This window comes from Diaphorina citri, unplaced genomic scaffold (genome assembly GCF_000475195.1).
Source record: "Diaphorina citri unplaced genomic scaffold, Diaci psyllid genome assembly version 1.1 scaffold766, whole genome shotgun sequence".
Taxonomy (NCBI): Eukaryota; Metazoa; Arthropoda; class Insecta; order Hemiptera; family Psyllidae; genus Diaphorina; species Diaphorina citri.
The window spans coordinates 77,678-90,524 of record NW_007378199.1 but is presented as its reverse complement, the minus strand read 5'-3'; the positions used below and the strand labels follow the sequence as shown (position 1 = coordinate 90,524).

At 38.2% G+C, this 12,847-nt stretch overlaps 1 protein-coding gene across 1 annotated transcript; it reads right to left on the bottom strand.

Annotated features, from left to right (window-relative positions):
• Window positions 1-1,167: 1,167 nt before the first annotated feature.
• On the bottom strand, window positions 1,168-12,039 carry LOC103511915 (uncharacterized serine-rich protein C215.13-like). Its single transcript, XM_017445185.2, has 3 exons — window positions 11,845-12,039; window positions 6,968-7,241; window positions 1,168-2,556 (listed from the first exon to the last, which is right to left on the bottom strand). The coding sequence occupies exons 1-3, from the start codon at window positions 11,920-11,922 to the stop codon at window positions 2,168-2,170; spliced, it is 741 nt and encodes a 246-aa protein (XP_017300674.2). The 5' UTR covers window positions 11,923-12,039; the 3' UTR covers window positions 1,168-2,167.
• Window positions 12,040-12,847: the final 808 nt, after the last annotated feature.

Below are 12,847 nucleotides of genomic sequence, written 5' to 3'. Positions count from 1 at the left end.
ACATTCCTCGATTGCTCTGCCATCCTTTTGGAAGTCCCTTCATGAGATGATGTTGGTCGATTCCTTAAAGGTGAGATATAGGTATAGGTACCCTCCTAAATTCCTTCCCTATATTTACAAAGTCTTACTTAGGAGTCAGAAGTTCTTTATGGTACGGTAGCCTTGTCTCATTACCCTTATAATTCCATTACAAAGACAAAGAGTTGTGCATTAGTTCCGTCTTGACACCATTACAAAGAATTACTCACCATTACAAAGAGTTATGCTCATGTTACCAGAGAATTACGTTGGAGGTACAAGAGGGTTGAAAGAAAAATACAACTCTCCCCATCTGCTCTTTTCCCCTCTTTCTCATCTCCTCCTCCTTCCACTCCTCCTTCTCCTCCTCCTTCTCCTCCTCCTTTTCCTCCCACTCCTCCTTCTCCTTCCACTCCTCCTTCTCCTCCCCCTTCTCTTAATCTCCCCTCCCCCTACAAATAATACGCAATAGTCTAATATGTATAGTTAGAATAAGTGCTCCCTCCCTCTCTCCTTTGTAGCCTTTTCTTCATCCCGCTGCTTCTTCTTCTTCTCTTCCACTTTCTCCTCCTTCTACTCCTCACCCTCCTTTTCCCTTGCTTTTTCTCTTCCTTCTGCTTCTCTTCTTTCTAATCCTCCTCCTTCTCTTCTTCTCATCCACCTTTTTCTCTTTCTCCTATCGCTCCCCTCCTCCTAATTTCACATCTCCCTCCTTCTTCTCTTCCTCCTTCTTCTCCTCTTTCTTCTCTTCATTCGCCACTTCCTCCTTCTTCTCCTCTTTCTTCTCTTCATTCACCACTTTCTCCTTCTTTTCTTCCTCCTCCTCCGTCCTCTCCCTTCTACCACCTTCTCCTCCTCCTCCTCCTCTCTCTTCCCCTGTGTTCACAGACGTATTTATAAACGCTCATGTTTTTTAGCCGACACTAAGCACGCCTGTGTATCTTTACACGAACCGATTCGGCAGGTTTTTCTCACCTTCATAGATCGGCTTCCTCTAAAGATAAACTTTTGATGATGGCTATGTTTTTACTTTTTCCTACTCAAATAATTAATAATTAATCGTCAAATCCGAAGGGAAAACATAGCCAAGTTGAAACTGAGAGAAGGTTGAAGGAATTAAGATTCAGCAGGCACGAAAAACTGGGAATACAGACTTGGCCTTAATTTTCTGATATCACCACTTTTATAGGCCGACATTTTTGGATAGGAACTTTGCCTTTTTTTTCACATTTGTGTTTTTGTGGGGTGAATGTTTACAACTACATATTGGAAAGCTCAAGTTTGATTATTTTTAATTGTTTTCCGAAGAAGGTACCTATTGTCGACTGTCCGTTCAGTTTAATTACGTAGGTAAGGTACACAGTTTAATGGTTGTTTGTGTTTGATTGTACAAGCCAGAAGACGATAGATGCTTACCTAGGTACCTAGAGTCTTTTTTCTACATATAAATTGCCTTCATTTGAGGCCAAAGAACATTGGAATTTCTGTATACCGTTTTTCATTTCTACAAAGTTTTTCCCATAGACAGTTTCCTTGGTGTGTTCATATGAGATGAGAAGCGTGAATGTCTTACCTGATATATATGACGGTGAAATAAAATCAGATATACCTATATTTCTGAATTAATTAGTATAAGAAAAAGAAAAAAAATCCATCAAAGATGAAAATGAAGACAATGAAAATGATTAGTTAGTTGTTGGATAGGTGCCATGGGTTGACAGCGTTGTGCTGGGCGGACCGGTGTTTTTGTTTTTCTGGACTGGCCGTCATTTGGTGACCCTGGACTTGACATGATAATCTCGGTACAAAGTTGACCGGTTTGAACAGTGGGAAAATAAACAAAGACTAAGCGTAGGTAACACGATGGAATTTGCCACAAGTTGCTAAATTTAGTCACAACCAAATTCATATCTTATAGGTATGTTGTGCAATTGAAGAGTAAATACAAGTAAAGGCATGCATACTAATGAGTATCTCTAACAAGGAATATGTTGACATTAGGAGACAACCCTTTCAACTGATGTTAAGGTCATCAAGATTTATGCCGCCTCCTCGCCATCAGCTCCCTCATCTCATGAAGCTGAGTACACCCCGGAAGATTCAGTTGCTCGTAATGTCCCGTCCATTAGTGCCTTAGCGAAAACTGTACTTAAAAGGTGAGCTTACAACTTGAGGGGAAAACGCTTCTTACCTGTAAGGAGTTGATGGATTTCTCACTGGATCGGTTGTTGCTCATGTCGATTAATTTTTCTTTGAGTTCCGAGGCGGATAGCTTCTCCTCATATCTCATATCATTACTCTGAATAGTTTTCATTTGAGCTTTGATCTCTTGACTCTGCTCAGCAGTGAATCCATCACTCGAAATGAACTTGGTACTGGATGATGAGATCTTCTTCTTCTTCTCAAACTTGGTGAGGCATTCCTCGGACTTGGAGGAGGATGCTGACGATGAGGTGGAGGTGGGTTGAGATGATGGTGAGTGAATGGCGGTGGCTAGGGTGCCGTTAGGGGACGAGAGGAGTAGCGTGGTTCCTGAACCTGGAATAGAAATGAGAATATGTTTTGTACAAAATAACTGGAGTTTGTACAAAAGGTTGGGTTTTAAATTCAACATAGGTATCGGTGTTCAAATCTTTTGGGATGATCGGATTTCAGCTATCGTGGAAGACGAAAAAGTAAACTGTGGGTGTGAGAATTTGAAAGAATACAAAAAGACATAAAATATACATTTATACATATACTTCCATCAAATAAACTGGAATGAGTAATAGAGAAATGATGGAGAATGAGTCACACCCTCCCAACCACCCCTCCAACCAACCCAACCCTATCCAATATGTACCTACCTATGCAAAAAAAAAAAAAAAACTTCTCCAGAATGCTCTTTTGTAAATAGATTTTTTTTACCTCTTTTTCCCTTTTTTTTACCTCAATGTTCGTCAAAATAGAATGTTGAAACAGATATTTTGAGGCAGTGTGTTGCATATTAAGTAAGCTGTACAGGTGTGTCCACACATAGTCGATCGGCCGTCGATCAACATCGACTGAACCGTCCACGTTGCCTCGACAACATTGATTCACCTCCTCGATCAACGGCCGACCGGTCAACTATGTTTGAACATACCAAGACTTATTTAACTTTTACAAACTAATGACCACCTCAAAATACCGCTTAATTTTTTTCATGTGGATACTGGGACTCGAACCCTGGTTCCTCGGATTGTGAGTCCTATGTATATAGTCTACCCCTCGGGTACTGGGTCTTCAGGAGATTGTGAATCAAATTATTGCCCTTTATCTATTGCTATTCTACAAGTTTTGCACTTTTATCTTATACTTTGGAATAGGATTAGTTATAGGATTAGTGTATATGTATGTATGTAGTAAAGGGTCCGCCCGTTTAAGTGTTTGTAGGTAAATAAATAAAACATGTCATCTAAATTTTAAAGCTTTATTAATCTACCCATACCTACCTATAAGAAATCAGATGTAGGAAAATGAGATGGATGGGACATGTGTTAAGAAGAAATTTAATGATGAAAGTCTAATCAAGGGTGTTTGGACAAAGCTGAGATGGAAAGACCAGATCAAGAGGGACATGGCAAAAATTAACACCACGGAAGAAGACGCACAAGACAGAACAGTTTGGCGAGGCAAAATTGGCGAGGCAAAAAGTCTTCTAGGCTTCAAATGGCCCTGGCAGTAAGTAAGTAATAGAGAAAACTGATGAACTTGAGCACCATTAAACTTGTGAGAACTTTTAAATTGAACACTGAGTGTCTACTCCATTACACAACATTTACATAAAACAAAACCAAAGAACATCTAATATATCTGAGATCTCTTTATTCAATGTTGAGAATGCAATGCTGACTGCAATGAATATTGTCCTGCGTCTTCTCACAGGACTTGAAGCATGAAGTGCAAGTAAAGTTGTTTCTGTTGATATTGTTCTTGCTATTGTGATTATTTCTATAACAAGTTTGTATGTTTTGTTGTTGTAATTGTTGCTATCACTGTGATTTTCTCGTACTTGTTGTAGTTGCTTAAATAGTTACTCTCATTTTAGTCTACGTTGCTGTGGTTGTTTGTTTTTCTTGTGATGTTTGCCCTCATTGTTGTTGTGTTTGTTATTGTTGTTTGCTCCGGCGCCAGCAGCATGTATTGTATTGTAACCATGACCTACGCATGTTTCCAGTGTTGCCAGGTAGAATTATCTTGGAGCTTTGCAAGTGGGCTTTGAATACTTTTTGTCTGAGTAGCTTCTTCAGATCTTAGCTGCGTTCTTGAAAGTAACTTTACTGGAAGTGACATTCAATATTTTTTAACGAGTTTTCTTCTATGTATAATATTACGTTATAGTATTTACTAAGTTATTTCTGGAACGCCTCAAAAATTATTACTCAGTCCGTTGCGTCGAGGATCTCTTTCTTTCTAAAAACTTTTCAGTTTTCCCCTCTCTCTCTCTCTCTCTCTCTCTCTCTCTCTCTCTCTCTCTCTCTCTCTCTCTCTCTCTCTCTCTCTCTCTCAAAATGGCCTCGTCTTTGAATTCTAAGTTCTGATTTCCGTTCCTGTCAGATGTTAGGTTGTGTCTAGGTAGATACGAATATCTACTTTCATCTCTCACTCAATATCCGGACGACTTTATCTGAGCAGAAGTATAAAAAGAGTTTCTTGGCAGAGGAGAGAGAGAGAGAGAGTAGTTCCCAACCAGAGAGGATTTTTTATATTTATTTACAGGGGATTCAGGTTTAATTAAAGTTGCAAGTACAATCATTTCAAGCTTAAACGCTATGAATGTTCTCAAAATTGTAAGTAACAAAAATTACGGCCTCCACAGACAAACTCTATTGAAATTATATCAATCTTATGTTTCACCAATCATTGATTATGGTTCTAGTATTTACAGTTCAGCCAAAGATCACATCATTAACAAATTGAATCCGGTTCACCACAATGGGATTCGCATCGCCACTGGTGCATTGAGATCGAGCCCCGTCCAAAGTTTGTACGCCGAATCAAACATACCTCCATTGTCGGTTAGACGAGATAAACTATTGTTTAATTATGTAGTTAAACTATATGGATGTCCTCTAAACCCTATGCACAAAATCTTGTTTGGTAATGTTGATTCATTTAACATTACCCCTAATAAACCCCTTCCTTTAAAGATTAGATTCAATTGCATACGGGAAGTTTCAGCAGTCCTCAAAAACACCAAAGTTGTACCATATTCTCAAGGTTTTCCTCCTTGGTATTCTGACTTTCCTGTTGTCGACCTTTCTCTATGTAAATCCAAGAAATCGGAAACCTCCCCTCTTATACTTCAGTCTGAATTTTTACAGGTGGTATCATCCAAATTTAACAACTCTTTTATTTGTTTTACAGATGGCTCTAAAACCATCCAAAATACAAGCTGTGCGGTTTATGCTGGGGGATCAGCTAAGTCCTATATTTTGAACAACATCAATTCCATTTTCACAGCCGAATTATTAGCCCTTGTTTTCTGCCTTGACAGTGTGAAAAACAGACCCGATGTCAACACGCTAATTGTTTGTGATTCCATGAGTGCGCTGACTTCAATTGCAAATAAAAATACCTCCATCCCACTCATTGCACATATCCTGAACACCTGGCATACCTTGAAATCCTGTGGAAAAAAAGTTGCTTTCTTATGGTGCCCTTCCCACACTGGCATATCGGGAAATGAGATTGTAGACAGAGCTACTAGACAGCTTGATGGTGCTGAATTTGTAAATCTGAGTTCTCCCGCCGACCTTATTTCAGTCGGAAAGAAGTACATTCATGAAAAATGGCAAAAATCCTGGTCAGACCTAACCAACAATAAACTGAAGTGCGTAAAACCAACAATTGGCCCCTGGAATGTATCCGATTGCAACAATAGATATGAGGAAGTTGTGCTGACCAGAGTGAGAATCGGACATACGCGCCTGACCCACAGTTACCTCTTTACCAGATCCGACCCCCCCTCTTGCCAATGTGGGTTACCCCTGACCATCCGCCACTTGCTAGAATGTCGCTCCTACATTGATCCATCCCGTCCAGCCTTCCACAGGATCCCTTCACTGGATGATGACCGGGATTCCGTTGAGAACCTATTTGAATTCCTAAAATATATTAATGTTTACAACCTAATCTAATAAAGAAGCCAGCGCGAATGACCTTGTAGTTAAAGCGCTTTACTAAAAAAAAAAAAAAAAAAACTGTAGGTAATTTTAAGTGCGAGAGGTATGATATGATTATCAAAATTGAAGACCAAATGGTGGATATTTCCCTAGGTCCCTGGGCAATAATTTCGCGGGCGAAAACCCTTTTGTTAAAAAGGCTTTTTTAAAAAAAAAAAAAAAAAAAAAAAAAAAAAAAAGCTTACTTCTGAGTTCGCCCGCTACCTCTTGCTCTCTCGCTTCGTGCAATTTGAATTTATGTTTTTAAACGCTACAATAATGAATTCAAACATGAGCTCTTGCTTTATGACTGCCTTTTAAATACGATTCCGATACGAAGTAAAACGTACGTGCATGTCTTTCCCATAGGTTAATATGTACATAGATATACATTTTATGGCGTTATTTCCAATTTTGGAATTAAAAAAAAAAAAAAAAAAAAAAAAAACATAGTGAATGTTTGAAAAAGAATGGTTTAATAACAGCTCGAAATAAAACCTCAATTTATGTTCTTTTGAATTCACAAAGGTATTCCTACGTATAGGAAAATAATCTACAATAGTAACCTTCCGATGATTTTGTAAGTCATAAAATGCAACTAAATCTTGAGCGATTGTTCTTTATGTGGGCAACTAGGCACCTACTGTTGCGGTAAGGTTTTCATGTGAATTAAAAGGCAATACTGATTGTGAAAACCGGTCGATATTAAAACACAAAACACTTTACATTTAGGATTGGATTATCTCAGGTCAGGTTTCGCTTACCTTGGGGTGGAGGTGACTCCGGATAGGTGACCACAGGTTCCTCTTCCTCATCCTCTTCATTCAGATCCATATTGTCTAGGAGAGGGGATGTAGCATTGCTTTTCAACTTGGTGAAGTTCATATTGGAAAGGTTTTTCATTTCCGAAATGCTGGACTTGAGCTCAGACAGGTCTGATTTGAGGGAGGTGGCTTTCATCTCGGAGGAGGACATGTGATGGAGGCGAGATGAAGAGGTGGAGGAAGAAATGGAGGAGCGACTGCTCGAGGAACTTATCTGAAACAGAAAATAGAAAACGATTCTTGGTGGTTGTGCTTATTTCTAACAACCAAATCCAGATTGCTAGCAAAAAGGGTAAATGTAGATACCGACTAAATATTTTATTTATTAGTGTATTACAGTCAAGACCTAGTCGACGCAAATGAAAGTGCAGTTCAATTTGTAAAGAACTGGGAAATAACAAACCATAGGTATAAGGGCATTTTGATGGTCCGGACACAGAATGTAAGTATTCTAAGATAGACTAAAGTATAAAGTATCCATTGTATTGCAAATAAGTGTAGAGGACTCAGCAGAATCAGCACACTGGTAGCATTCCTACGTCACGTTGTATTGACAATGATAGAGAAAACCTTTGGCACGGCTGCCAGCACAGAACATCACCAATCTTATTCACAATCTTATTCATAAGGGTGTTTCTGGTTTCGCTCCAGGAACCCACCGGCACCGAATCAAATGCTACTGGAGTAGGTAACTTGTCCACATCACGAGAATGATAATATTTATCATAATAGGACAACTGATTTTCTCCGATGGATTTTATCAATGTAGCCTACCCATTTGTGTGGGAGAGCGCTTTTACAAGCATCTAGTTAGGTAGTTGAAGTACCGAGGCGTAGGTAATGTAAGCAAGCACTTTGCTACTCAAGTGTCTATTCCTATTCCCGCTAATTCGTCAGAACTCATTGGTCACGCAGTTCTCAATGACACTTGATAATACAACTGCTAATGTGTGTGCCCACATGCAAAATAAATATCACTCTGATTGTCCATCAATGAAGCGTTTCTCAGCACACTGCCCCTGTCAACAACACAATAGTTATGTCAACCAATGTGTGAATGAAAACCCCTCCTTCACAATCAAATAGCTACCCTTCAAGCTAAACTTTTGCTATCTGTGATTTAGTTGTGTGAAGAATATAGTTTTTTTGTCCAATCGAAAAAACCCTCTTCTTCACACAACTCTTTTACTTTTGATTACACGTTTCCTGAGTAAGGTGATACCTTGTGAGGGCAAGTTGAGAACCTCCTACCTGTGTAAGTGTTGGTTGTATCGGGGTGTGGGTTTTACTTTTCCACTGTGTTCAGATTTGCATCCGTTTGCAAATTGAATCGATTCAACAGAAACGCCTGAATCTGAGAATCAGCAATTTCAAACTGGTTGGCGACATAATTATGAAGATGTATAAACCTTACTGTCATGTTCATATCTTTATGTAAAAGACCCTCTTATTATTGCTTGGAATATCAGTTGTATAAAATAAAATTGAATTTACAGAGAACTCGTATTTTGTTTGTTTGGCCTGGTAAAGAGTGAAAGCTTTTCAGGTTAATCATCCAATCAAGAAAAGAGCTTCTGTTGTTGAGTGTACAATGTACATCACACTGTCACTAAGTATATTTTCATGTTTCATGTTCCAGCTAAGGAAAGCAGATCAAACACTTCAATCCACATTGGCATAACATTTTCACCAAAAGGCCGTCCAATAGTACTCAACATTGCCTCTCCTTTCAAATCTTTGTGTACTTAAAAAGTTCATGACCTAAGTATAGGTATTACACACGTGTTGTTAGGTTTAATCTGGAGTAGACCCTATAGTAAATTCAGTACCTACTTTAGTAAGTATATAGGTAGGTAGGTTTTGTTGTTGGGTTCTGGTTCTGAGGCGATAACACTATGAATCACTTCGATGCCCGGCGATGTCACATGTTTTACAGTAAGCAATTTCGTTGCAGCTGTTGGCTCTATGTCCTTCTTTTCCACACTGATATTGTGGTTTATCATTAGCTTAGAGCTCATGAATGTTCGCATATTATTCAATACATCCTCGATATCAAATATCCTTACTGGGTATATGCCTCCGTATGCTTCAATAAAAAAAAGTAAAAATAATCATCATTTGTTCAAAGCAAACTATCATCATCATTAATTTGTGCATACCTATCATTCCGATTGTTTTTCTTTTGAAGCTGAACATGGTTTGTCAGTTGTGACTCGTTTCTACTTCTCTTACAGCGTTTATTCTTCCATGAGTTTCCAGATCGAATAAGAAATACTTGCTATTGCCAGGAGAAAAAGTTAAGCACATGAACCCAAACTTAAGACAATATTCCCCCTAGTTTGTAAATTCATATTAACTTAGGTACCCTCAACAGCAAGAAATATTATCTCACATACTCACATATTCATAACAGATATTATGGGATCCACCAAAATCCCGAACATGACATGTCTGCAGGTAGAAACAAACTAAAAGTCTCTGTGGTGTACTCTGTGGCATATACAAATACATAGTAAAGGTAGTTTGTGGATGTAGATTAGTGCTTTAACTCTTTGTTCTCACTGTTCCTCTGTCCCATATTTCCACATTTGGATCTAAGCTTCATGAATTCCTTAGTGATTCGAATGCTATAGGTTTTGATTTATCTGTCTTTGCCTCTGATTCTAATGTTTTGAATGATTCCAACGATTTCTTTCTTTATGTTTCTCTAATTATCATCTCGCTGCTTCGACATTCCTCAGAAACCTGCTGAGTAGACTTCTAGCAGTATAACTTGGTTTGGTATCTTAGCTATTTCACCTGTTGCCAAAAGATTTGAATTTTTATCTCTTCTGAGTAAATTCTACTCAGGCAGTTTGGTTATGTTGATTGCCGACTATGAGTTGGATTTGTTTTTTTCCATTGAAAACTTCCAGTGTTTTTTTTTTTTTTTTTTTTTAAGTTGTTTTGAGGTTTAATTCGGGGGAATGTATTTTTTTAGTTCAATAAGTCTTCTGGAATACTAAGAATTGAAGTACCTACTGAGAATAAATATCCAATAACAAATACATGATAAGTTTAGTATTCCTTGCTCTGTTTTTCCCTCTTCCTTAAGCTTCATCCACACTTAGCTTTAACTTTAATGTCGCTCAAGTATTAGATTCATAAGCAATATAATCATACGTAACTCTGTCACAATATGTGTAGTACCTACATATTATAAATGATAGGTAAGTAAGTAGGTATAGTGCGTTCGTTGGTCACCAGGGAGGGAAAATGTAGAATCATTGACGCACATAAAGACAACACAAGATTGTAAACCCAGGGTCATGTCCATCTGAACCTTTGGTTAAGTCGAATAGTTACATAGGTATTTCCTTTTTATTTATCTCCGCTGGGAATCGAGCCCGGCATCTACTATGTAGACTAGAGCGAAGCTAGTGTCAACAATTACTTTCTTTTGCAAATAAAATTTTCTTCTACATAGGTATAGGAACTATTAGGAACCTATCTCCCAAATTTTGGCTCTCGAGCAATCCGATAAATTATGTAGACATGAGAAAAAATTAAAAGTGTAACATTTCAAAGTAGGTATACTCGTACAAGGAATGACCCCAGAATTCACAAGCATGATAAATTAAATTGTATTAGTGTAGACATAACTTTAAAACCATTTAATTTCTTGAAGAAATTGTTTTTCGGAAAGGGTTTTAATTTCTTGAAGAAATTGTTTTTTATTTTGGTAGGAAAATGACAAGATTTGTTAATATTTTACTATACAAATCAAATACCACAGTGTCAGAGTGACAATATTTTGTGTAGATAAATGAAAATGAACTTACCTGCTTTGGACGACCAGTGAGCTGCTTTCTTTTCAATTTCAACTACTAGATGGAGGTAGTGGGCTACCAGGCAATCTATATAGGTAGGTAGTTAGCCAACAAAAGAGGTAGACAAGACACCCAAAAAAAAAGAAGTTTCAATATCGATTGATCGAAAACCCGCCTACATCTATATTAATAAAAGAGTAAACCCTGACTCATTCATTCATTCATAGGTACATTATCAACGCACAGCCGAAACGGCTGGACCGATTTTGATGAAACTTCGAGAATAGCTTCCTTTTGATTTGAATAGGCCCACTAAGAACGGATTTTCCGAAACTCGCAGTGGTTTCCAAACTATGATAAAAAACTACTAAAAATCGGCCCATGGCCAAAACGGGTGGGTCAATTTACATGAAGTTTGTAAGTAAGATAGTTGTCTTGCCTTTTAGTAAGTAAAGGTATCCTAAGAACGGATTTTTCAAAACTCGCAGTGGTGCCCAAATTAGGGACGAAAACGAATAAAAGTATAATATGGTGCCAAAATAGTATGGTCAGGTAAAACGGTACAGTACGGTACGTTACGGTCAGGCAAGGTATGGTACGATATGGTACGGTCAGATACGGTACGTTAGGGTCAGGTCCTGTGCTATGTCTGTTTTTCAATTCAATTGAAAGTTGGCCCATGACGCGACAGTTGAATGACGTGTAGGTATGAATATACCCATGCCTAATAACTCTGATGGGAGTGAAATGCAAAATTGCTACTCACGATGACGTAAAGGTGCAACATTCAAATGAAATCATCTCCAAAACGCGACCATGAACATAACTGTTCTATGTATCAGGCAGTTCATTTAATTTCAATTAAAACTCTACCTTTCTAATAACATACCACTTCTCATATTATGTACCCTAATTAATTTTCTAGTTTAGCATAACCACAACCAATGGAATCATCCGAGTCTCTTCCTGCAATCTACCCAATAGCAACCCGTTCAATATTGCACATACCGCATTCTTCTCTGATGAAAATACACAACACCATCTCATCTGACCAGGTCGCGCCGTGCGCAAGGTAAGGTATTTCATTTCTCCTAGAAGAAGAGGAAGGGGAGGGGGTATCTTGTCTGATCTGGTCTCCTGAGCTGTGGATAATACAGGTGAAGATAATTATACAGTAATGCAGTCCGGAGACCCACAACCTATGTATGCAGATTCTCTCGCTGGAGGAATCTCGAGTATCTTTGCTCTGAGGATATTGAGTTCAACGATCCTACCGGTTGAGAATATTATATGTAATGCTCAGCTTTCAAGATACTTCCTCACTAGTTCTAGTCCGGTCCGGTCTATTTCTACAAGAACTTGACAGTCTTTATCTGCTCCTTATAATGTACATGTTAATTAAGGTCTTTTTAACCTGAATCTTCTTTTCCATAATAATACCATGGGGTGAATCCAAAAGAATAATTTGTGTCCAAATTGACTAAACTCATGCACCACTGAAATCAGCTGAACATGGAGGGTGGATTATTGGGAAGTCTCTGTTTTGTATGTTGATCCTTCTGGCATCCCTCACTGACAAAGGTGTGACGGTTTTGTATATGGCTGATCAAAATTAAATTTGCTCTTTTTGAGCAAATTTAATACCTAAATAAAATTAACCACAGAACTAAAAAAAAAAAAAAAAAACATTTCGCTGGTCTGCAACTTGACCCAAGCTTGTGGGTCAAGAGGCTCTGAGACTACGAGATGTAGGTAGATGTGTATCATATTTGACCTCTCTGAGTTTTGTGAATCTTCAAATCTCGATAACCATCTCCAAACTATCTTTATATGTATAGGAACATACTATAATATAATGAAGGTTTAGGTGTATACTTTCAAAGTAGAAAAGCTCCAGGCAACACATACCCTCGCTAAATGCAACTTCCCGTGTGAGATCCGGTCAACAGAATGTGAACTCGAGTAGGTATATTTGTGGATTTCTACCTAGTTGTTCCTGTGATTTTTTTTA